General features: G+C 40.9%; 3 protein-coding genes across 5 annotated transcripts; 1 reads left to right on the top strand and 2 right to left on the bottom strand.

Moving 5' to 3' along the window:
• Positions 1-368: 368 nt before the first annotated feature.
• LOC135641624 (transcription initiation factor TFIID subunit 4b-like) lies at positions 369-11517 on the top strand. Of its 3 annotated transcripts, XM_065157158.1 has the most exons (15): positions 369-524; positions 647-755; positions 4839-5134; positions 5294-5491; positions 6039-6134; positions 6252-7175; positions 8061-8188; positions 8298-8385; positions 8484-8619; positions 8701-8756; positions 8823-8879; positions 8959-9102; positions 9448-9513; positions 9583-9829; positions 11105-11517. In XM_065157158.1, exons 1-15 carry the CDS (start codon positions 486-488, stop codon positions 11275-11277), a joined length of 2757 nt encoding a protein of 918 aa, XP_065013230.1. In that variant the 5' UTR covers positions 369-485; the 3' UTR covers positions 11278-11517. The 3 variants fall into 3 exon arrangements, with proteins under 3 accessions (XP_065013230.1, XP_065013222.1, XP_065013216.1); XM_065157150.1 differs by having other exon boundaries at positions 4839-5491; XM_065157144.1 differs by having other exon boundaries at positions 4839-5491; positions 9442-9513.
• Positions 11518-13383: 1866 nt separating this feature from the next.
• Positions 13384-15692, bottom strand: LOC135641618 (indole-3-acetic acid-amido synthetase GH3.8-like). The gene is made up of 3 exons (XM_065157133.1): positions 15292-15692; positions 15104-15205; positions 13384-15016 (listed from the first exon to the last, which is right to left on the bottom strand). The coding sequence occupies exons 1-3, from the start codon at positions 15642-15644 to the stop codon at positions 13618-13620; spliced, it is 1854 nt and encodes a 617-aa protein (XP_065013205.1). The 5' UTR covers positions 15645-15692; the 3' UTR covers positions 13384-13617.
• Positions 15693-23467: 7775 nt separating this feature from the next.
• LOC135671999 (zinc finger protein 1-like) lies at positions 23468-24010 on the bottom strand. The gene has a single exon (XM_065180457.1). It carries the CDS (start codon positions 24008-24010, stop codon positions 23468-23470), a length of 543 nt encoding a protein of 180 aa, XP_065036529.1.
• Positions 24011-24788: the final 778 nt, after the last annotated feature.

The raw sequence follows: 24788 nt of genomic DNA, 5'->3' as shown, positions 1-24788 counted from the left end.
CATTGACTTTTGATGTTAACTTTCTCATACATCTACATTTCGAGACCATATGATAAAGTCGAGGAGATGATACGATCCATTAGCAATTTTACTTTAAATTCTCTAGTAATAAACATCACAATAGTTTATCTTCAAAATGAATCCTAATAATTCCATGAATTATATTCTCTTTAGGCACATAATCTACCCAATTTAAAGGGTAAGGTGTGTTTATTGTGGAGAATTAAGGTAAAATAACCATAGCTCAAACAATAAAAGTCGGCCTTTGTATTGATGGTAACCACCTTGCTTACCTGCCTCGTCATTGGAGCACTCATCGGAACCCCTTTGTGGGGTCCGCCCTGCGATGCCTCCGATAAAGCATTTTGGTCTGACGTTGCCGGGTAGAAACGGATAGACCCACCGCCTCTTGTTGTCGTGCCCTTCGTCGACGCTCTCTGCGCTGCCGCCGCTCGGTCTTCGCCGCCGATCCGCCTCTCCTCGCCATGGATCCCTCCATCATGAAGCTCCTCGAAGAGGACGAGGTGCTTCTTCTTCTTCTTCTTCTTCCTTGATTCCTTGGTTGCTTTCTAGGAACTTCCTTCTCGGTTCTCTCTGCCCTAAGAGCAAGAATTAGAAGGAAATTTGTGTGTTTGCTTCTTTGCAGGACGAGAGCATGCATTCCGGTGCCGACGTGGAGGCCTTGTCGGCGGCGCTGAACCGCGACATCGGAGGCGATCCCGCCGCGCTTGCCCGGCCCCCGGAGTCCGACACAGGTCAAGCCCTTGTTGTTATCTTTGTGGAAAACTCCTCTTTTTCTTAGTTTCTTTTGAACTGCATGAGCACACCGTTGTGAGCCTCTCTACCCCATGATTGATCCGGTACGCATACCATCTGTATGTTCTGGTGACCTGCATGCTACTCGGAGAGAAGGGGAAAACAATTCCCTTGCAAGATAAGTCTAGGCAATTGCACTCGCAGATACCGTGGCCCTAGGATTCCTTACTTAATTTTCATCGTATATTGTCATTCAAATGCTTCAACACAAAAAAAGGAACTGAATAGAGAACAGGGCGTCTATAATAGTACCTATATTGGGATAAGATGGGTGAATGTGGATGATACAGTACGGGGATCTGTTGCAAGCTGCACACTTTTATCTGACTGTGCCCAACCTGTGGATGAAATGGCAGCAGCGGTAGCCTTTCTATTCTCTGTAACATAACCAGGATGCGACTAAATGATAAGATCTTCTAATTAAAGTCATATTAATAACGTTGCTAGGATGTGTTATGATGTTGAAAGGAGTTGTATGAATAGGACTTTTGGAACAATGTGTACGAAACAATGGAACTGCAGACTTGTGGAGTGGTCTCTGGAGACAATGTTTAGTGAATAGCATGTAAATCGCAATGGAACAGTTAAATGGTAAACTACTGAAGCACAGATCTTTTATGATTTTTAATGACTAGGGTTGGTCCTGCAAGCACCATCCAACATGTATAAGAAATCTTGAAGACACTACTGACAAAGAATATGCTGCTTTCTGTAAGAATCTCAACAAATACACAGTAGCATTTGGATGTAAAGCACTTCTCTGCCATGTGGATTCATAAGCCTTGCTTTCTTTGGGCAGTGAAGGCTCTTTGGTAAGCTTGAAGAAAGCATCGAGTGCTTTTCATGGTCAATGCAATTAATTATTATTGTGTATTAGCTTAAAGAGCTTTGGGAGATGGAAGAAGGTGCTTACAACAAACTAAGGCTTGAATCTTGACAAGAGCGAGCATGAATGGAAGAAAAAGCCTTCCCAAAGAGAAACTCGAGGGGTTTTGCAAAGTTAGTCAAGGTACCACGCAACAAGGTCAGAGGACTGCGATGTTTAATCATTCGTGGATCTCTCCTTGCCAATTGTTCATTAGGAAAATGAGTGGGCTGCTAACATGGATCACTTCCTCCAGGGTGTTTATGCCTACATGTTGAGCCAGAATATTTTGTTACCTCTACATGCCTACTTATTGGCTCTCCTCTTGTTTTTGCTTCTGTATCAAAGCTTCTCAGTGATTTTTTTTGCAAATAATATTCTTCTCCTAGTTAAGTAGGCTGATGCTGCTCTTCTCTCCAATTTCCTTTTGCGTTGCCGTTTCTTTTTCTTTTTAACTTTTCTTGTCTTTGTAAATGCATGGGCATGGTGACTGGTAAGGAAAGAAAGATATAGTGAGGGAAAAGTGGAGTGAAGAAGGAGAAAGAGAAAAAAACAATGGATCATTCATGTGAAAACCACTTGACTTCTTTCGATCTATGTTATAAATGTCTCATGGACAGCAAGCTCAATATAGATATCTAACACTAAGATCAAAACTTTTATAATGCAAGGGGTTACTTTGCAGAATGCAGTGATGCACCCTGTTATTTCATGTGAATCTGACTTTTGAACGTGGTTGGCACTTGGTTGGATAATACAAACAAGAAAGATGGGAGGGACAAGGAGCCAACTATGAGTCTTATTTCTGGCTTCCTGTGTACGGTGATGTTGATTGAACATTGTTGATCCGACTTTGTGAGATGCAGCATGAGATCGTTATCCGTGTGGAGTATGACAATTAGATTAATTTGCAGTTTCTAAAAGCTTAGCCAAAGTCTATCACATGTTTCATCTCATTCAACTCATTTATAACACACTAATACTCAGACCTCTTTTGGTTAGCAACCCAATCCATAGTCAAATATCCTATAATTTGTCTTTCGCTATTTAAATCATATCCACTAAGGTTCCATTTTGGTTGTTTCGAATAAAGCCTAGGTTTAGGTTTGTCACATTTATCCTTTTTCCCCTTTTTTGTTTATTATTCTTTAGGAAAATTTTGTAAATGTTGTTTGGTCCTATTAGAGAATAATTGTGATTAGCATATCTATTTTAGGTAGGAATTTAATTTTGAGTGTCTTTAAAGATTAGGAGTCCAAGTTTCTGGAGACATACATGTCTTTTTAACTTAGGTTTCTACGGGATCTTGAGTTTCTTTGAAATATCAATTGTTCTCCCATTAATCTTCTTTAGTTGAAAATTTTAAATCGATAAGATTGGGCTCTTAAGGAGTCTAAATGAAGAGTATATGGTACGTATCAAACAAACCTTGTATTGTATCATTTGAGGTTAAATCTTTTTCGGATCAATTTAAGTGGTCATCTCTTTCTCCTCTATTTCTCTTTTACTTCTCTTTTTTTTTTCTTTTCTTCCTTCTTTTTTAAGTTTTTTCTTTGTCAAGGGCAAACCAAAGTAATTATTTCGAAAATCAAAGTATTGAATTTATATTTCCAAATGCTGCTTTTTCTAAACAGCAAACATAGACCTACTTTTTATGGAACAGCCATTTCTTTGTTTTTCTGTTGTATATCACTAACCGTTCCATTTTGGACCTATATACATTATTTGCATGCCATGCGCCTCCCCATTTAATATACAGAAATATCGATTGACTGAGAGCAGATAGCTTTTTTCTCCATATGAGCTGGTGGCCTTGACCAGCTAGCTATCCAGCTTCCTTCATAATGAATGCAGCTTAAGTATGTGTGCTTGAAATTTGCAATACACACAATTTTTCTTCACTATTGACATAAGTGTCTGTGGCCAATCATATTCTGGATCAGAAACACACTGTTTCGGCATTCCTTTTCTTCCATTTTGCTTCTTTTATTATGAGCATAAATTAAGCATTTGTATTTCTTTGGGTCACATCATGATAAAGATCTTGATAAGAGGATTTACATGAGTTAAAGTCAATAAAATCACAACAATTCTACACTTGCTGTATCTTCTGTGCTTCGTCACAACTTGAAGCAGTCATGTAGGTTATTTGAACAATTTTATTTAATTAATGTTTTAGAGTAATGAATATGCTTTGGAGCCAAATTCCTAATTTCTGGTGTTGGCCTAAATTTTGACAAGTGCTGTAGCAAAAAATAACACATGTTCATGCTCAATCACAAATGGTGTTAGCACATAACTGATACCATACTTTACTAGCCAAATAATCAGCACCTCAACAAAACCTTAGCACAAGCCATAAGGTAAAAAGTTAATGTTAGTCAATATAATTTTGCCAAGGGAAGAAAAGATATTTTCTGAACTTAAGAGGTTACCAATTTTTGCATTTGTTATGTGCCCACCATAGCTTTTTGGCAAATTTAACTTGTAGGTCACTTGTTTGAGTGATTTTCTTTTATGCTTTCATTTCTTTTGGTTTTTTGCTTTACTCTACAATCTATTAGCGAAAGATCTTTTTCAATTATTTAATCTGTAGATAAAATAAAATGCACTTCCAAGCAATTTTTTTTCCTTGTTATGTCTGACCAAGTATCACAGTCTCTTTTCTTGTTTTCTCTCAATTCTTTTCTTGCACTCCTGCTGCCTGGAAATGCCACTTTTCCATTGTCCTATCTGAACTGGAAATTAGTTTAGCCTAGGAAAAGCACCAAGAATGTTATCAGTAGGATAGTAGCTAAAAGAATGTTGATTTTGTCTACTATATTTCTTTTCTTCAAAGATATTTAATTGTCCATTTCCTAGTAAGTTGATAAGTCTACAAAAGAAAAGGTAGCTCAGTGCACGTGGCTCCTGCCAAGGAGGATTTGGGTGGGAACAATGTATGCAGAACCATAGTCATCAATATTGCAACGGAGCAACCTAACCTCTATGCATATTGATAACCCTAAAATCTCAGTTTCTACAATATATTGTAATGCCCGTCATGGTGACAGAATTACCTTTTAGACTGAAAAGCAAATGCAGATGTATTTTTCTTTTCTGTTGGGCCTTTTCTATTAGGAATTGATTTGTTTTTACCTACTCATGAGCTTATTAGGTGTATCGATGCTAGGGAGTAGTTCTGCATCAAAGCAAGTCCTTGGGCAGTGGCAAACTTCCAGTGAGGTAGAAAATGAGCAGCAAATCCAACAAAAAGAACAAAAACGTCACTTACAATCCTCAGAGCAGCATTCATCTGGAGGAGAATTGATTCAGGCAGGGTCTGTTTCTCAACCTCAAGATGAACAAATCAATAACCAACCACAACATGATTGTCCCACTATTCAACAAGAAGCATCTCATTCAGATGACCTCCAACGACAGCCAGAAGCCAATTTACTTGAAAAAGAACAGGTAAAGAAACCTGAGCAAAATACTATCCAAGCCTCAGACATAGTTGAGGGCCGAAAGCAAGAGGTTGCTCAGCATTCTGAGAACCAGCAGCAACACCTAACACAGCAGTCAAATAGTCAACAAATAGCTTCTGCTAACATAGCAAACATGGCTGTGCAGCATTCTGAGAACCAGCAGCAGCACATAGTGCAGCAGTCAAATAGTCAACAAATACCCACTTCTAACCAAGCAAATATGGCAATGAGGAGAACAAAAGCTGCTTCTTCCATACCATTCCATTTGCTGATTCCAATTTTACGGCCTCATCTTGACAAAGACAGATCTATGCAGCTACAGGCTATTTTCGCCAAACTTAGGGTAGGTCATCTCTGCCTTTATTTGTTGGCTTCTATTTTCTATTGGATTCTCTATAATGAGAGAGTTTTCCAAGACATGTATGCCTTGTCCAAAACAAGGAATTGCATGAGACACATTTTGATAATATTCTGGAGATGCAATAGGAAAATAAAGGTTGAAGGCACATATTTTACATATAAAATGGGAGAGCGAACTGTATGCAACTCATGTTATATAGACAATCCATGGAAGCATGCACTTATTTCCTTTTTCCTTTTCAATAAATCATCCAGTATTATGCATTTCTTGTCCAATATGCCCTTTTCTTCTCTTTCTAAGACTTATTTCAGTTGAAATACATGTTATGTGTCAGATTAAGTTGCTTCAAAATTTTGACTGATACCACATAGCTTCATATGTTTTGCCTTTTTACTATAAAATCTGAAATTAGCGTTTGCTGAAGCAAATGAGACTTGCATCTTAGAACCAGGAGAAACTTGATGAACTAACTTATAGAAGCCGAGTTACTTGTAAACTCAAATTGAAAATTGCAATTTTCTTTTTTTAGAATAATGAAGTCAGCAAAGAGGACTTCTTGAGAGTGATAAGGAACATTGTCGGGGATCAGATGCTTAGACAGGCAGCTCAAAAGGTCCAGGTGCAGGCAAGTATATTAAACATATTAAAGAAAGTTATGTAGTTGTATTTTGCTAGTATGGAAAGATATAGCCTCGTCATGTGTTTAATTTGACAACATGTTTTTTGTGTAATCTATCAACAGCTTCAGGCTCAGGCAGCTAGGGGAGCACAGACAAATACAAATTCTTTCTCATTACAGTCTCAAGCTTCCTCTCAGCAACTTGCTTCTAGTGTTCCTCCACAGATCACTGGGGCACAATCATTTCCAGCACTCCATTCCATACCATCATCTCAGAGTCTAAAAGTCACTGGATCACCTCCCCATCAACCTTATGTGCCCCCTTTGACATTTCAAGCGCAGCCTGGCACAGGTCTTACAGCTCCTGACAACAGCACTCAAAAGCCACGAGAAGTTGAGACTAAATCAGATGGAAAGGGTGCCCAGTCTGTACAAAAATACACCAGCAACACAAATATCACCAATCCAGAAAGAGATGTTTCAATGGTTTCATTACAACCAGTTAACAAGCAGCAGCATCATGCACAACTTCCACAATCATCTTTCTCGGTATCTGGAGCCACAAGTAGTTATAATACGCATGCATATCCCAGGCCATCTATGAGTTCCTCAACTTCTATTAGACCACAAAATCTAGATTCACATGCAAGACAAGTTTCAGTTACTCCAGGAGCTGTTTCAACACAATTAAGGCCAACCCAGTCAGTGAGTGTAATAAATGTGCCTAAATATGAGCAGAATCCTGCCAATGAAGCTAAGAGACAACAAGTTGGTTCAGTCACAGCCTCCCAGCATAACCCAATTGCATGGCAATTATCAGCAAACAAAGATCAGAAAGGTAACACTTTCCCATCAATGGCTGTAAAGCAGGAGCTTGTTGATCAGTCATCCGAACCCCCAAACAAGTCCCACTTTGCATCTTCCGAGAGCACTTTATTTGGTTCAGCACATGTTAATCAAGGAAATCATGCACTTGGATCTTCAAGTACAACAGGAACAACTCAGATCTCAGGTTCTGTGCCTAGCCAAGTGGATCAAATTGTGCAGGTTAGCTTTTGTAAATCCAATGCTATTTCATAAGCAACAACATCAATTTGAAATCTGTAATCTTAGTGCAGGTTGTTTTATGAAGAATTAAAAAGAAGACAAATAAGAATGATATTTAAAAGAACAAATTTAACTACTTATGGAAAAGAAGCCAAGATTTGTTGGAAATAGCAACATTTGGAATGCCATTCTAACTAATGAAATCCAAAAATCTTTTCTCAAGAAAAGTGTTGATATCCTAAATTTTCTTTTCAAAATCGTCTAATGCATAGTAGTTATACATTCTAATTCTTAATAATTGACTGCATGAAGAATGACCAGTTATATAGAGGTGCTTTTAAGGTGCACTGAGTTCTAGATTTTGAGCTTCACCCTAATATGGACTCACAGCTTTCAGTAAATTGCATGTCTGATGAATCTCTTTGGCAGGGTGCATAAAAAAGGTGAACTTTGAAATTGTTACATGTATCTAATGCTGTCTCGATTATTGACTTCCTTTTTTTTATGTAAAAGACAAAATTATATGTGTCAAAAGGAGTATGGTTCGACTGTTTGTGAAATGGAACCAAACTAGCACTTCATTTTCTAAAAAGTTGTTGCCAACTGGGTGGCTGAGTAAAGATACCACAGAATGCACATGCTGGGTGCAGTAGTATGTTAAACACATATGTAGTACCATTATATACTAACATCTGTCGCTAACATTATGTACCATTTTATGGCAACTGCTGAACCTCTTCTCTGGCAGTATGTTAGCATAAAGCTATCTTGGCAACATGTATTATCCTGTGAATCAGATGAAAAGACATTAGTGCTAGGTGATGCTGACCCTTTGATATCTTTGTTACCTATAATTTGACTTCCCCTGTGATTATGTAACACCAGTTGCACTCTCATATTTCGTCTGCAACTCCACCACTTGGCGGGGCTACTGCAAAAACTCCCTCAAAGAAACCATCTGTTGGGCAGAAGAAGCTATTTGAAGCACCAGGCTCATCTCCACCCATGCCCAGGTTGTCCTCATTTTTCACTTTTTTGATGTGATTCATTCAGCTTCATACACCTGTTTTAACTATGTTCCCAGAAAAAATTTTGACGAGTTCTTCTCAATTCTGCCATTAGTAAAAAGCAGAAGACATCTGGTACTTCTCTTGATCAAAGCATCGAACAACTGAATGATGTTACAGCTGTTAGTGGAGTTAATTTAAGGGTATCAAATTTTATTTATCTTTCTAATCATGGTTTTGGTATGTTAAACATAATAGTGATGGACTATCAGACTCTTAATCGTTGCTCATTCTTTGCTAGGAAGAGGAAGAACAGCTATTATCTGGGTTGAAGGAGGAGAGCCGGGCTTCAGAAGCAACTCGAAGGATTGTACAAGAAGAAGAAGAGAGGCTGCTTTTGCTGAAGGCCCCCCTTCAGAGAAAGCTATCTGATATCAGTTATTTTTTTGTCTCACAGTATAAATTTCTTCTTATTATTTTTAACCTAAGATAATTCTGACTAGAGATGCTTGTTGCAGTGCTGAAATGTGGTTTAAAGAATATAGGTGGTGATGTGGAGCGATGCCTGTCAATGGTGAGATATCTTTTATGATTCATTTTGGACATGATCTGTTTACTTAACTCACTCACCATTCCTCAGTGTGTGGAAGAACGGTTGAAGGGGTTGATATCTTATCTTATAAGACTGTCAAAACAGGTTAATCCTATTTGCCAAAAGTCTGGGCTGATTATTATTTTCCATGTTTTCTGTTCCTTGAGTTTACTTCCCTTTTCAGAGGGTTGACATTGAAAAATCGAGGCATCGGTTTGTCATCACTTCAGATGTCCGACGCCAGATTTTGTTAGCGAACCAAAAAACCAAGGAAGAGTGGGACAAAAAGCAGGCTGAAGAGTCTGAAAAGCTTCGTAAAGTAAATGAAGTGAGTAGACAGAATCTTTTTTTTTTGTGTTAGTATTTTGCTGGTTTTGTCTCAACTACACATCCTATTAAGTTCATCTTTTGAACCATATGCTTTGTTTCTTCTTCATTTGGATTTTTTTTCTTCATTGAGGTATTTAAAGATTAAATAATTGTTGTATATTTTTGTATATCTTGTCCAGCTAATAAGATACTTTTGTTTGAAAGTTAAAAGAACTTTCTGCAAAAAAAATCTTTCCTAGCAGTATTTTTAGTTTGTTTACTTTGCGCATGGACTTCACACTGTGTTGTTTAAGCAGTTTCAGACTTGTAAAACCTATCATGACCGACAAGTATGTAGTTGCAGATGGATGGAAACACAGGGGTTGATGCTGAAAAGGACAAAGAAGATGGTCGTCCAAAGGCCCTTAAGGTAGCATTGATCTTTAACAAAATTGTTGTGTGTTACCTTTTCCCCTTCAATTATTTGTCCTGTAAGCAGGCTAACAAGGAAGAGGATGACAAAATGAGAGCAACTGCTGCAAATGTTGCAGCCCGAGCTGCTGTTGGTGGAGATGATATGCTGTCGAAATGGCAACTCATGGCTGAACAAGCTCGGCAGAAACGCGAAGGACTCGATGGGGCACCTGGTAAAACTGCAAGCAGCAAACCATTACTGAGCTTAGGAAGAAGCTCGAGAGAAAAGCAAGAATCTGAAAAGAAAGGCTCTTCTGCTGTGTCTGCATCAGGTAAGTGTGTTACATACCTTTGCAATGTTCAGTATAAGGTCTTGTAGTATAAGCCCTTTACTACAGCTGAGACTAGGGATGTTAAGAGTTTGATTCGACCTGATATCGTCTAGTCTAGTTAGAATCATAAGTTGTTAGGAATGATTACATCAAATCCAATCATTCTGGAAAATGCAGAAGGATTGCATTGAGTTCAATTATTCACTATAATTTCCAGAAGATGTCAAGAATGATCATATTGATAATTTATTATTATTTTTAGAATGACATATCAAAAAGCATACATGTGATGAATTTTCATTTTATTATACTATAATTATAAAATGTAATGATAAATTATGGAGATCTTATATCCTCCCTCTTCTGTAAATTCACACTACAAGAAGGAAATATAATGCTACATGTTAATCAATCTTTGGGATATTCTATTTTTGATAATTGAATGCCATTATAGGTGCATTTAATATGCATTTCTCTATTACATTACCACTGTTAATTTATACAAGAAGGAGGAGACAAAATCTATGTAATTTATCATCACTTTTCATAATTATAAAAATAAAAAATAATGTTATCTATATATACATGATAGTATAATAAAATATAAAATCAATAATTACTAATATGTCATTCTGAAAATGATAATAAATTATTGATATAATCGTTGCTGATACCTATTCAAAATGATATTATATAATTAGATTTGATGTAATCCAAATGATAGTGAATGATTTTGACATAATCCTTTTTGACACTCCCCTCAAAGTGTATATCCATAACACCCAACTATCAAGTAAATAATGAAACTGGTTTGAACTAAGAGCCTTAGTAAAAAGAACAGCAAGTTGTTGAGTAGTATGCACAGCTTGAAATTTCTAATGAACCAGATGATAGTTAATCTCAATATATTTTGTTCATTATTGGTAGTATATGTTCAATCACCAAGTCTTCTAATAATTGTTTCAACCAAGTAATTTTGCAACAAGTTATTGTCATTGGTCTATATTCTGCTTCAACTGAAGAACGTAAGACGGTTATTTGCTTCTTAATCTTTGAAGAAATAGGAGATTGTCTGAGTAGACGGTTATTCGCTGCTTAATCTTTGATCCATTTGTTGCATTTGAGATCTCATATTTTGACCTGATTGGGTTCTATAGTGAGAGAAGTATTTCAATGCATAGCAAATGGCTTAACCTGATTGGGTTCATTGTGTTGTTAGTATGCTTTGCGCTCAAATGGCTTTAACTTGATTTCACTCTTAACTATATGCTTCAGGGGGTACAAGGAGATTTGGCAGGAAAAATGCACTGGAATCTCATCCGAAAGTGGCACGTAATGTTTCTCTCAAAGATGTGATTGCAGCCCTCGAGAGGGAACCTCAGATGTCAAAATCATCTTTGATCTACCGCCTGTACGAGAGACTGTCAAGTAATTCATCTGCAACATGATGAGCTCAAAGTTGCTTCCCTCCTCTTCTGACTCAGGCCTGGTCTTGGAAAGCAGCCGGTCAAGGTTGTTAGAACTCTGCCCCTTGGAACTCTTGGGATCAGCAAGCTTTGTTACTCCTAGGAAGATCCGTACCGAGAACATTGTTTGTTATTTTGTATAATTGTAAATGTAAGTTATGGCAATTAATCTGTAATGAAACTCTTCTTTGTTAGAAAAAATATCGGATGATGTTATTCTAATGGTCATGATTTCAATGGAAATCTTCGTGCAGAGAGAATACCTTTCGATAGGCTATTGCTCCAACAAACGGAGGCCAACATCCAATAAGATCATGGCCAAAAATGGTCAAACCAGGGACATGTCCACTCTTATCCCTCGCATACTCGATCGCCTCTGATTCAAGTTAAGACGATTTCTTTTGTGTTGAACTGGCATGAGCCCGTGCACCGTGCTTCTATCTCATCGTGGATGTTTGGACTTGTAATCTTGTCGTGTACAGAGAGCTCAATGGCAGAAACTATTCATAAAGCTTATCATTAGGGTTTGTTGTTGCTGTTGTCTTCAACAAGCAAATAAATTGTAGATGTCATATGATGCTTTGGTTGCATGCTGATAAGATACTTCGCCTCATCTGAGCTTCCATTTGAGCTCACCGATATGTCTCGGAAGAAAAATGATGCCAATTTTTCTTGCGTGGCGTGACTGTGCGTTACCATTTGGATACGTCTCAGAACACAACCCCTTGTACGACTGAGCTTCGTCAAACTTTAGGTTGTGATTCGGAGACGTAAATGTGAAAATGGACCATTAGAAGTCAAACTGTATTCCCTCTGAACCCACGGGATCAAGCCGAACCACTTTTGAAGTTGATCTGCCGAGTCAACGCGCCGACTTCCAGTTGGGCGGACATCCACCGGTGACGCGTCGAGTCACGTCGAAGTCAACCATGAGGTCACAAGGATTGGTGAGAGTTGGATCAATCTTCCATCAAGTGGTGTAGGTAGGATCTTATTGTACGCTTATGATGCTCAATAGATCCCTCTCTCATGCAAGCAATTAATCGTCCTTGGATCAACCCAGCCTAATAATCCAAAACCAATACGTTTCTAATATCATGTTAGATTTTTTTATCGTTGCTGTTCCTATCATCTGAGTTTCTTTTGTATTCTTATTAGGGCGTTTATTCTTTAGAAAAAAAAGATCTCATTTTAATTTTTTTTTGCAAACAATGTTCCCTTTTCATTTTCTCAAACAATAATACAATTAAAAAAAATATTCAAATCATCCCTCAAAAACTTTTCTTATGTTTTGTTTGTTATGATATTTTTAAAAACATTATAAAATCTACTTAAAAATAATATAAATAAGCTAAATAAAATTAAAATATATTAAAAAGTATTTTATATATCATATTATTTAAATAAAATATTTATAATAATTTAAGAACATTATAGTGTTTTGATCATTATAATAAAAATATTACAAAACCTGCTTAAAAATAATTTAAATGAACTCAATTAAACTAACTATAAACTCAAAAATATGATATCATAATAGCTTACCAATAATGATAACTAAAGAGATGATGTAATTTATAGTATATTTCAATATCATTTATAATATTTTCAACACTTGATAAAAATATCTGTAAATATTATTAAATGAATCAAATAAAAATACTATAACAGTACAAAACTGATTAAAAAAAGGAGAATTTTTTTAAAATAAGTTTTTTTAAAAAAATTAAAAATACTGTTTGAAAAAAAAAACCCAAAAGATCGAATTATTTGAAAAAAAAAAATCTAAAACGTAGATCTTTTCTGGTCAACGGGACAAGCCAACACGAAACCCGGTGGGTGGCAAGGGAAGTCGGCTTTGTCTCACACAACCTCTGTCTAATTAGTTCTGATCGTTCCGTCATTATAGTTCGTCTCTTTCTTTGTCTCTTCTTTTGATATTATATTCCCGTCTTTACGGAGGTTGACATGACGATGCATGGGATAATGGCAACTACATGGAATGACGCATCATCCCATGTATTTCAAAAGAAAGCATGGAAGGTATCTGATGCATTAAAATAATAGTGGGGAGGGGGAGAAGATGACTTCGATAAAGACTTAAACACCATCACATTAAGTATTCTAAACACGTAAAACATGACTCTATATAAAATTAGCAGAGCAAAACTACGAGACGGTCAAACATCGATTTCTTTATGTTCTTTTCTATTTCTTTTTTCTTCCTTAGGAAACGGACTTCTCCTTCCTTTCCCGACACGCACGTTCGTTGACCAGAGATTTGACTTGGAAGGTTGGTCGGTCGGTGTGGCCCCACCAGTTTCAGTCGGAGCGGTGCGGGGACCACTTGGGCGGAGCGGGGCTGAAGTGGGCGGAGACGACACGCGAGTCGAGCAGCTCGAGGATGGGCGGGAAGCTGACGCAGCGAGGTACCTTGTACTGGTTGATGGACGCCCCCCGGGATATGGCGTAGTCCATCAACTCCTCGAATGTGCCGCCCCGCACAACCCGTATTTCCAGCGGCCCGATCGAGCCGTCCGCCACCCGGCTCTGCCGGTACACCGAGTTCAGCGCCTCCTCCATCGCCAGGCAGCACCGCTTCAACACCCCATCCCGCACCAGCGCCTCCATGGCCGCCTCCGCCGCGGCCGGAGACGACGAGTCCTTGACCAGCAGCTCCCAGTATATGACGTAGTGCCCCGGGATTGCCTTCGTGTACGCGTGGCTCGTGTACTCGACCACGTTCGCTCGGTACGGCCGGAGCAGCGCCGACGCGCTCTCCACCGCCCGCTGCAGCTCCGCCTCGTCGGTCTTGTCGGACTCGATGCTCAGCAGCACGTTCTTCCGGCGGACGAACCGGAACTGCGGCGCCGCGTTGTAGAAGCCTGTCACACGCAGGATGTCCCCCACGCGGTACCGGTTCAGCCCGGCGTAGGTGGTGATCACCAGCTCGTACTCCTTCCCCACCTCCACGTCCGCCAGGTCCACCAGCTGTGCCTTGTCCCCCATCGAGAGGCCGTCGCCTCCGTGCGGCAGGAACTCGAAGTAGGCCATGTTGGGCATGATGGTGTAGGAGACCTCGGAGGGGTCGCAGATGGGCTTGAGGTTGAGGCCGAAGTAGCATTCGGACGACGCGTACATGGTGCACGCCATGGGGAGGCCCCCGCTGTAGTACTCCAGGGTGGGGATGTACTGCGCCATGGCGCCCGTCACGATCACGTCAAGGTACTTGGTGTTGGGCCAGATCCGGGTGACGATCCCGGACCACTCCCCCTTGGAGCACTCGGCGACGATGAACCGGGCGAGCTCAGGGTCCGGCTTGAGGAGCTCCGCGACTGAGTCGCGGACGGACGGGTCGGTAACCTTGACAGAGAGAGTCCCGGTGGCGATGTCCTGCGAGAGCTCCTGCCAGTTGAGCTGTAGGAAGCGGATAGCGCGGAGGAGGCCGGAGGCGAAGACGGCGCCCACTCGGAGGACGTCGAGACGCTGGAGGAGGCCGCAGAGCATCTGCACGTACATGCTCTGGAACGCGTCGGCACAGAGGATGGCGGCCGTCGGACTGGTGTACACGTTGTATGGGTCGTACGGGCGGCTCTTGAAGTGCTCGCTCTTGTAGTAGCTCGTCAACACCGGCCGCGCCGTTAGCCCGCCGGGGGTCTTGGTCTCCGATTTCACGAAGAGGAAGTAGAGTCCCTTCCCCTTGTCGAGCCCCGGCACGTAGCTGTTCCATTGCCAGAAGGCATTAAGATCAGATACAGATCAATGAATGCCTTTGAGACGGGTAAAATGGAAGATCACATTTACTCACAGGTTCATCACAGGCATGAGAAGGCTGTAAAGGAGCTGCCGGCGATCCAGCTCTTCTTTGATTGTGGGCATCAGCTTCCTCTCGCCAGCGGACGTCCCGGAGCTTTAGATGAAGCCAGACATGATCTCACGCATTTATACACCAACCAGTTCATTTAACTACGAGCAAACATGAAAGATCTGGTTTACCTGGTGAGGAACTCAGAGATGGGATGAGCGGAGAGGATAGCGGAGCGATCGCCATTAGCGATCCTCTGGATCTCCGGCTGCAAGTCCTCGTAGGTGACTACGGGGACCTTGGCCTTGAAGGTGACACGGTCGGCGGCGCCGCCGAGAAGGTACCTCTGGAGGTACTCGGTCTCGGCGTTGCGCATCAGGATCTCCGCCAGCACTGTCTCCTGCACCGCGTCGGCGTTCGCGGTCATCTCCTCGATGAACCTCAGCTTTGCCGCGTCGGCGTTCTCAGAGTCATTAACGTTGGCTGCCGGCCCGAGCTTTGCCGCGTCTGCGCTCGTAGCGGGCAGAACGGTCTCTACGGCCATTTCGCTCGTCTTCACAGGCGCTACTTGGTTGCAAGAAGCAGAGGAGGGGGGGGGGGGGAAGGAAGCTCGAGAGCTCAAGAGACGCAAGGGGAAGAGGGAACGATGAGCGTTGTGGGCAGCGCGAGGACCAATTTATAGGCGAAGCCCCAGACTTAGATGGACAAGGGTCCACCGGGAGGGGGAGAACGAACTGAGTCAGGGCGTGCAGGTCAGCAGCGCGACACTGTGGACCAGCGGTTGCGTCGGCTTCCGGACACCGCCCGACATCCGGGCCCAGTCGCGTCGGCCCCTGTCGCCGTCCGACTCGACACCGGCACACGTGACGCCCCGAGGCGAGCCCGGGCGGGCGGCGCAGCCCGGAACTGCGGCCGTGGTGACCAAGCTTCCCACGGTTTTGGATGTCCCTGGCGGAATCACTCCAAAGAAATCTTGGAAGGCGTTTCAAGTGCGGTTCCCTAGGTTGCCAACCATGTAACATCGTATATGAGAGTTCCCTGTGTCGCGTCCGGTAAGGGGGGAGCCTTCTTCTTGGCCGATCGGGACTTTTCTCTTAACCGATGTGATCATCTCGAGTAAATACGGTTCCTCTTGGCTCCATTTGTCTACGTTACTAGATGGGGGGAGCCTTCTTGACCCGATCTGATCATCTCGAGTGAATACGGCTCCTCTTGGCTCCATTTGTCCGTCCACATTACTAGATGGGGGAGCCTTCTTGGCCCGATCTAGCAAGGGCTTCTCCTTTAACCGATCTGATCATCTCGAGTGAATCCGGCTCCTCTTGGCTGTGAGGATGACAGGTGTGATATGATACATACTTTTTTATTATTTTATATTATATATATATATATATATATATATATATATATATATATATATATAATGATATCCATGGATTTGAATCATGATGAGATCGATTCACCTTTAAACATATACCCTAAATAATCATAATCATAAGTTACTCGAAAGAAACATCGAGATAGCTTGACATACTAGTGTGCTATATACTCATTCATATGATGGAGGCAACTGGTCTCATAGTTGCTCGTGTGGGGATATTAGGGCTATAGTGCTAGTACTAATTAGAAAATGAGTTCAACGATTAATCCACTCACGGAATGTTAGAAGGTTAATGATACCTCATTGTTAGACAACGATTCTATTATCCCAATGGTGTATTTGGTCCTTAAACTTGAGACATCAAGGATGTCCTGTATGAGTACTCCACTCTTTGATACCAGATTATAGGCTTGGAAGTTCTAGATCTAACACAACCGGTCATCGGGAGTGACAACCAAATTTTATGAGGACTATTAAGTGTCAATAGAGGATCATCCACTCTCGGTATCATGAGAGAAATATCCTATGCGTTCTTGCTCAAACAAATCCCTAGTCAAAGCCATTCAGATTGAGAGAGAAAAAGTTATTCAGGAGAATCTGATTAGAGCGAGACTCTAATAGAAACCATATAGGTCTAATACCACTATGCCCAGTATACGGTCTCTGAGATATTAAATGGATGAATGACTATAGGTACACGATAATTAAGGACAGATAGGACTAAAGGATTGGATTTTCCTATATTGTCTAGGGACTACAGCGTAGTGACATAATACGTCCACAATCGATGAGTCGAGTGAATTATTATGGAGATAATAATTCATTGAGCTAAACAGAGTTCTATCTCAATGAGTCAAGTGACTCACAACCAGCTCGATATTTGACATAGAGAGTCACACATATATGGTAGGTGTTGCGACGAGTAGAGGTTCGAACATGAGATATTCGTCGGAGCCCCTATCTTATTGGATGTCTAATAAGCCCCTGAATTATTTGATTCTATGAATGAGATATAATAAGAGCCAATAAGAGATTATCGGATAGAGATCCACTAATCTAAGAGGCTCTATAAATAGGAGATCTTTGACCGAGAGGGCATAATCCATTCGGGTTAAATTGACATGGGGCCTCTATAAATAGGAGGAAACCAAACACCCATAGACTAGATGTTTCTTAGTTGTCACCTCCTATTCTCTCTTCCATTCTTCTTCTTAGATAGCAGGTGTAGAGATTTAGGCAGCGATTTGAGGAGCATCGTCGCAGCCCTATTGTGTGGATCATCGCTAGAGAGAAGGACGCTTGACCTTTTTCATCATCTCCTACAGATCTGTAAGGATTCAAAGATATGTAATCTTTCTATATAACACAATAATATCCCCTATGGTTTTAAGTTTTATAAGTTTTGCATACCAATCTTCACACGACGATGAATACCTTGTTGAGAAATTTGGGTTTTTTATTTTTTCATTCTTCTGCTGCACATGTAATGTTATCCCTAAATTTTCCTACACCTTGAAGCGGAGAGAATGCAAGTTGAGTCGATCCCACACCTACAAAGGTGTGGAGTATGTTGGTTGATGCTTCTTCCCGTAACGCTCTTGCACCCTTTTTGGAGGACCATTGCTATGCATCATATCGAGCCATCCTTGTAGGACCTAACCTAATTTAGGCCTTGGATGGAAGTAAGCTGATCTATCATGAAGCTATTGGGGATCTAGATAGTAATTGGAGAATTGTTGCTCCTCGAATGATAATCAAACACTTGTAGAATATCGATGTTCAAATTAATAGAGCCTCTGATAATAGTCTTTCTCTCGGTCAAAGATCCCCAATTTAGTTCCTCCGATGTTCAAATTAATAGGGTGTTCAAAATATAGTAAAATTAAGAGAAAGACTATTTATAGTTTAAAATCTCTAATCGTCGGAGACTAGGACGGTTAGAGTAGTTGCTGATGACATAATATAACTGTCTTTAGGGTGGTAAATTCACCATTGAGATAGTCGATGAGATAATCTAATCACATATAAGGTGACAGTTTTGACCACTAAGATGGCATAAGTGTCATTGGAATGACTAGCTATTGTCGAAGTAGTTGGTGACAAATCCTAAATGTCTCTGAGGTGACGGTTTCGACCATCGACGTGACATAACTACTATTGGGATAACATAAGTATTATCGTAATGGTTAGTGATTGGCCTAACCACCCCTAGTTAGTCGTTTCGACCACTAAGGTGATGTAACTATCATTGAGATGATCGATATCATGATACATATGATTTCCTTATGCCATCCTCCTAATTTCCTAATAGGAAAAAATAGGGGTGCGTGCCGGTTCGCTAAGTTCACGGAGTTCATGATTACAACAGATCCACGCATTGAGTTCTACTAAACGTCATGCAAGATTTTTTTGAATCTTATGTTTTCCGTGCAAGCTTCTCAATCAATATTTGTCTGTATAACGTGATTGTCCATCGACAGAAGTTCAATCAACAAGTAATCTCCAGGCCATGACAGGGACCTTTGAACGACACAGCAGCCTTGGAACTCCTATGTGCATGCTACGTTGCCTCTGATATCACCATGCATTAGAAAGCTGATGAAGGTGCTCAACTTGGTCGCGTAGGAGATACAGTTGGAGTGCTTGGCTTCATTAGGAAAGCCGGACATCATGAAGTCCACGGCCACATCAAATCAAGGAGGTGATCCTTGACCGAGAGGCCACCTAATACGAAGAGAGAGAGGACGTCGTGTCCATCTCAAATGGCGAGGTCCATGGAAGTTAGGCACTTGCTATCCGTTCCTCAAACCGGTGTCCCAAAAGAAAGAACTACGACGTCAGATGCACTTTGCTGGTCCATGGCAGATAGCTCCGCGTCCATCTTTACTTGGTGAATTAAAGTCAAACACTTTGCTTGCTGTACTTCTCTCAATCAAAACCTCAACTCCAAGACAAAGCTGCCTTACAGTAGGGGCTGGGATAAGATCACAGCAATCTTTGACCCGAGCCATCTCTTAACATCAACTTGGCACGACAGATCTGACTTGTCAACGCTTGAGCTCTTAAACCTTCCCCCGCATTCCAGAGAAAGCTCACGGAAGTTTAGGAAGTCAACTCTACTTGCACAAGTAACACGAGACATCTCCATAAGTCATTTAATACACGCATTAGTGATATGCCTACACGGAGATGGAGAGAGAGAGAGAGAGCTGTGTGGTTTATCTTATATTGAGTTGGTAGCTCAACGACTGTACCTTTCCATGGCTCCTCCTCATCCTGAGCTTCGCTGTAGAGGTAGTCTGAGACCACGGTCCATGTCTACAGAAGGGTAAGACGCAACGATCCATGTAGCAGCAGGCAACATCCCCCGCATCACTTCCAAAAACACATCTGTCACCATAAATGCGACTTCAAATCCATGGCATCGACGCAAGGATCAATGGCCCTTACAGTAATTGTTTAATCATTCCAGCTCTTAATTGGTCTCCCCAGGTGGTGACCACCGCAGTCGCAGGCTTTGCCGGTGTCTTCAGTCACCAGCTGAGTCCCACTGTGTGTACGTGATGACAGATTGCAGCTGCTGCCTGCTGCTGCAGAGGATTCTCAAAATGAGAGCCAAAGCAGTGGCCTTTTTCGAGGGCAAAGTGATACTGCTATTTGAATATTTCAACTGAAGAGTTCAGATAAGCATACTTATAACAAGGGGTTGACTTTTAAGGCAATGGATCAAAAGTTTGTGGCACTAAATCTCATCCAACCTCTTTCTTATCTCCTTTTTACCAAGACATTCTCGCTCCCACTCGGACCAACCTGTTCCTGTCTCACCTGCACGAAACTTCAACTTTCCCCCGCTCAAACTGTGGGAGAACTTTGACTCACATGGTGGAATGCAGTGCGTTAATTAATGTTTAACCTGAGACTGACTTGTGATGATGACAGCCATTTGCAGGTCTAGATCTCTACATCCAGATGTTTGGTCTTATGGTCTCATATTCATAGTCAGAAAAGAAAATACAAGAAGAACAAAATTGGTGTGGTTAGCATGGTGGAAGAATGCACATTAAAGTATGTCTAATTGTTTAATCTGCCACTGACTGATACAGCTAAAGATGGTGTTTAGATGAATTCTTTCTCCTTCTTCCTCTGTGCTCCTGTTCTCCTGTCTTTGTTTATTTCTCCCTCTGTTTTCTTTTTCTTTTCTTAGTTGATTGAGGTTAGGCAAAATGAGTGACTTGTGATGATGACAGCCATTTGTAATTGGAGGTTACCTTTCTACATCCATCCAGAGGTTTGATCTTATAGAATCATCCACAGTCCAGTCAAAAATATAAAAAGGAAAATATAATAAGATACTTCATTGTTTGCTGTAGTATGCATGTTTTTGTATCTTTTTTTCCTTTGTATTTCTAGTTGGACATGTCAAAATCTCACATGTTTATCAAGAATTAAATCGATGTCGCAAATTGGCTCACAAATTTTGCTAGATAATATAAATTGAATAACATATCAAATGAGGATCCATTTTGAACTTTGAAGCTCATGGCTTAGGCTGTATTAAACAGTTCAAGTAATTTAGTTTTCTTTTCTTGCTAAATAAAAAACACACAAAGAACATAATGGATAAATTTTCTTGTGAATTCCTAACAGTTAATTCATGCTATCTGCATTGGTAGATCATGTGCCTTCAAGATCAATTTATAGAGTAAGCGTATGCATCATAGCTACTAGAATGGTTAGTCTGTTCTTTGAACTGCAAGAGCTCAACCCAAAGGATGTTTTGGATCATGTCTTGTGCTGGTTGTTGTATGAGTATATTTGCATTGAAACATTGGACTAATAGATGTTAGGTCAAGAAATCCAGCCCATCATTAAGTGGTCTTCTCCATCTCCACAAGTTTCACAACCATGGGTTTGGGTCTCCCACAATTCTTTTGAGGATGGGCAGGCCTGGGACTAACCAGTTTCTCTTTTCTCTTGTTTCCTCTCCTTGATTTTGGAGTCATGAAAATACACAAGGAAACAAGATAAACAAGACAAATGTCCAAAAAGAAAATTGGGAGAATATTATAAGGCTTGTATGAGATTCATTTAGCCAATGTTGGGATTGACCAGTAACTTGGAGCTTCTAGAGCCAGTATCCTATGGGATAAAATTCAAATATGAGAAGGAATCCTAATGAAAGAATAAAATTAGATTTTGATTCTTCTATAAATATCTCATGTATATTTATGTTTTGATGAGGTAAAACAAGATGTGTGGAATACTTTTAGTGATCTTGTGTTTCTCTTTAGGATGTCTAAAGAGAATATTTTATAGGATTGTTAGAGAAAATTAAAGAAAAAATATAATCATTTTTTAGAATTTATGTAAAAGAGTATATAAGTATATTGTGCTCGAGTAGAGACAACTCAAGAGTGTTGTAATTGATCTTACATGATGAAAGAAATTAGTTTTTTTTCATGAATATTGATGAGAATCATCGATCCACGTTAAGTCTTATATCGATTTATTTATTTATTATTATTATTATTATTTAAATATATATCTTTTGTCTTTGAGGTTCTTCTCTCGCCCCCAATACAATGGATTAAGCTCTTGAAGTCCAATAAACTCATACACGTTATGAGTATAAATATTTATAATCACGCCAATCCGATAGCTCATTGGATCTAAATCAAAAATTAGGATTCGATATTTTGGATGGTTGGCATCATCAGCATCTAATTGGAATTCTAGGACTGTCGATTGATCTTCAAAGTCTCATATCAACAAGATATTTGTGCAATGGATCATGATTTTAATATTGATTAGATCAGACAACTCCATGTCCCGAGAGCCAAAAAGATATAATATCAGAGACTTGGATTCACCAAATCCGGAAGGTGAACGGGTGGAAAAGACAGCAGATGGATAGATGATGGGCAGTTCTATTTTAGATCTTGTCATGATAACATGATGGGCCTGCCATTGTTATATCTCCAACAAAGCCAAAAGAAGGAGAGTTCTACAGGTCATCGGCCATCCTCAGCAACTTTTGTATTCTCCATGAGCTAAATAAACAATGTGATCCTCTTTCTATCTGAAACATTCTCGGTCTAATGGTACGACTCATGTTTTGTTGTTCAGAGCATTTGCTTTCATGTCTAAATGGATAAGAAAGGAAAAAGACGAGGAACAAAGATTCTGGTCAGTACATGAAAAAGGGAAAAGACATATGGGACGTACAAGTGGCCAGTGGTGGCACAACAGATATGATCTGATTCCTAGCAATCTTGATCTTGCTCGTGTGGAAGTGTAAGTAGAGGAAGACGTCGGGTTGTTTTCAGAGGAAGCTTTTGGAGATAGTAATGGAGGTCACCGTTTCTTTGGGCCACTGACAAAAAGAACAATGTGCTTTTAGTTGCTTTTGGGAAAACGATAAGAGTTACTACACCAAACACTGTCACTGAGAGACACAGCTGCTCCAGATCATGGGTTGGAGTGAGCAAAACTTCTACACCATCTCCACTAATAAATCAGGCAACCTTTTGTCTTGTTGTAAAGATCACTATACGTGTTTCAGCAAACATGGTTGGCATCTTGATCTTGTAGGTGATTCAGCTGCAACTTTCTCTTCATGACTGCTACTCTCATGAGAAGAAGATTTGATCGGCACGTATTATGTTCCTTCTCAGCTTTTGCCAACAGATTTTTCTTTTGCTCAGAAGCAAACGTTTCATGTTCATGGACCATTAAGAGTATCCATGGATCTACTGCTCTCTCCAGATTTGTATGAACCTGTGAGCGTATGAACAGCAAGCAAAGCTAGCGCAAAATATTGCTTGATCAATAATTCTTCGTCAAAAATACAATATAAGTATGAAGGACAAGTCACAAAACATGGTGATTTAGTAGCCTGCATACTCGTCCATGGCTTCCTTCTTCATCCCTACACGGAGAACTTTCTTAACAGTGAAAACTGAACTTTGGAGATGCAGCGAGTTACACTAAAGCCTGAGGCTCAGGTCAAGCTTTTGTTGCTGTGGAAGCTCAGACTCCATTTGGAAGCTCTCGGTCCAGCTCGAACGCGAAGCTTCGTCGACTGCGAACGGCGACCACGTCGCCTTGGTGTGATCAAAGCTGGCCGCCTCTGGCTCGCGGAATTGCTCGTGAACCATAGAATGTGGACGAACAACATTAAGGGAGTGGAGAAAGGGTACATGCAGGGGGGAAGCCGCCATCATCATCATCATCATCCTTTGTGGAGTGTTAGACCTCCGAGCTGCGCACCTCTCCCTCTTGTGGGCATTCTGATGCCCCCCCAAGGCCTGCGAGCTGAAGAACTTCCTCATGCAGTAGTTGCATGAGAACATCCTGTGGCTGGGTGGAGGTCTGGGCTGGGAGCTGGAAGAGCTTCTTCCACCGAGTGTCAGGTTCAGCCATTCTTCTCGTTCGTCACCAGCCATTGCACTGCCATCAGAAGCAGCCGGATCCCGTGGTGGCTTCTGACTGCTTGCTGCTGCCTCCTCTCCCACCTCACCCGGTTCCATCTGCAAGTGAACAGTCCTGTGCTCAAGAGAGGTGAGCTGTAGGGAGGCCACAGGGTGTGGGATGGGAAGGCATATAGGGTTTTTGGAGTTATCGTGGTGTCTCTTAAAAAGGAACCCGAACAAGGAATGAAGTGGGAATTATTGCACGACAAGATTCATCAGCCAGAAAAGGTGTGTCAGTGGATGCTTTAGTTTATATCTCTCTCTCTTTGCATCATTGGCCCACACTGTGGTGTTTATTATGCTACAGCCAATTCCTCTGTCATTCTCACTATGGCTTAGGGCAATTTTTCGGATTCTTTACTATTTTCTCGTCAGGTCTTCCCAGCTGACATTGGTTGTCTTCTCTGAAACCAACAGGGTAGGCAATCTAACATGCCCATCCACCTCCACATCTCGAAGCTACTGCAGATCTTTGGTACAGCTTATACGTACCTTCACCAGAAACATGTTTATGGTGCACAAGATGCCATCCATTAGAGGATATAGAAATCAGGAACTCAAATTGTGTCACTGCTTTTTGCTTGAATTGATGAAGCAGGAGAATGTCTTCTTGCAAGCCATAAACAACCATCATGTTCTTTTTCATCGGATGTCAACCATCTTATTTGATTATTATGATATCCTTTTCCAGCTTTTGCCAGCAAGATTTTACAGAATTTATGATCACAACACTGCTCTGGAAGATGGAGTGGCTTTCGGAGTGTTGGACAAACTCTTCACTACAAATCATCAAGTATCTCATCAAAAGTGTCTTCTTTTGGACTCCAAGGTGTGT

The sequence above is a fragment of the Musa acuminata genome, chromosome BXJ1-4 (genome assembly GCF_036884655.1).
Source record: "Musa acuminata AAA Group cultivar baxijiao chromosome BXJ1-4, Cavendish_Baxijiao_AAA, whole genome shotgun sequence".
In the NCBI taxonomy this organism is placed as follows: Eukaryota; Viridiplantae; Streptophyta; class Magnoliopsida; order Zingiberales; family Musaceae; genus Musa; species Musa acuminata.
The sequence above is the reverse complement of the archived record's forward strand: the minus strand, read 5'-3'. Positions and strand labels throughout refer to the sequence as shown.

Coding starts and splice junctions, on each gene's coding strand:
- LOC135641624 (XM_065157144.1), top strand. CDS start 486: ATGGATCCCTCCATCATGAAGCTCCTCGAAGAGGACGAG. Junction 8,189..8,297: donor TCATCTCCACCCATGCCCAG/GTTGTCCTCATT, acceptor TTCTGCCATTAG/TAAAAAGCAGAAGACATCTG. Junction 8,880..8,958: donor TTATAAGACTGTCAAAACAG/GTTAATCCTATT, acceptor TTCCCTTTTCAG/AGGGTTGACATTGAAAAATC.
- LOC135641618 (XM_065157133.1), bottom strand. CDS start 15,644: ATGGCCGTAGAGACCGTTCTGCCCGCTACGAGCGCAGACGCGGCAAAG. Junction 15,206..15,291: donor ATCTCTGAGTTCCTCACCAG/GTAAACCAGATC, acceptor CTTCATCTAAAG/CTCCGGGACGTCCGCTGGCG. Junction 15,017..15,103: donor CTCATGCCTGTGATGAACCT/GTGAGTAAATGT, acceptor GCAATGGAACAG/CTACGTGCCGGGGCTCGACA.
- LOC135671999 (XM_065180457.1), bottom strand. CDS start 24,010: ATGGAACCGGGTGAGGTGGGAGAGGAGGCAGCAGCAAGCAGTCAGAAG.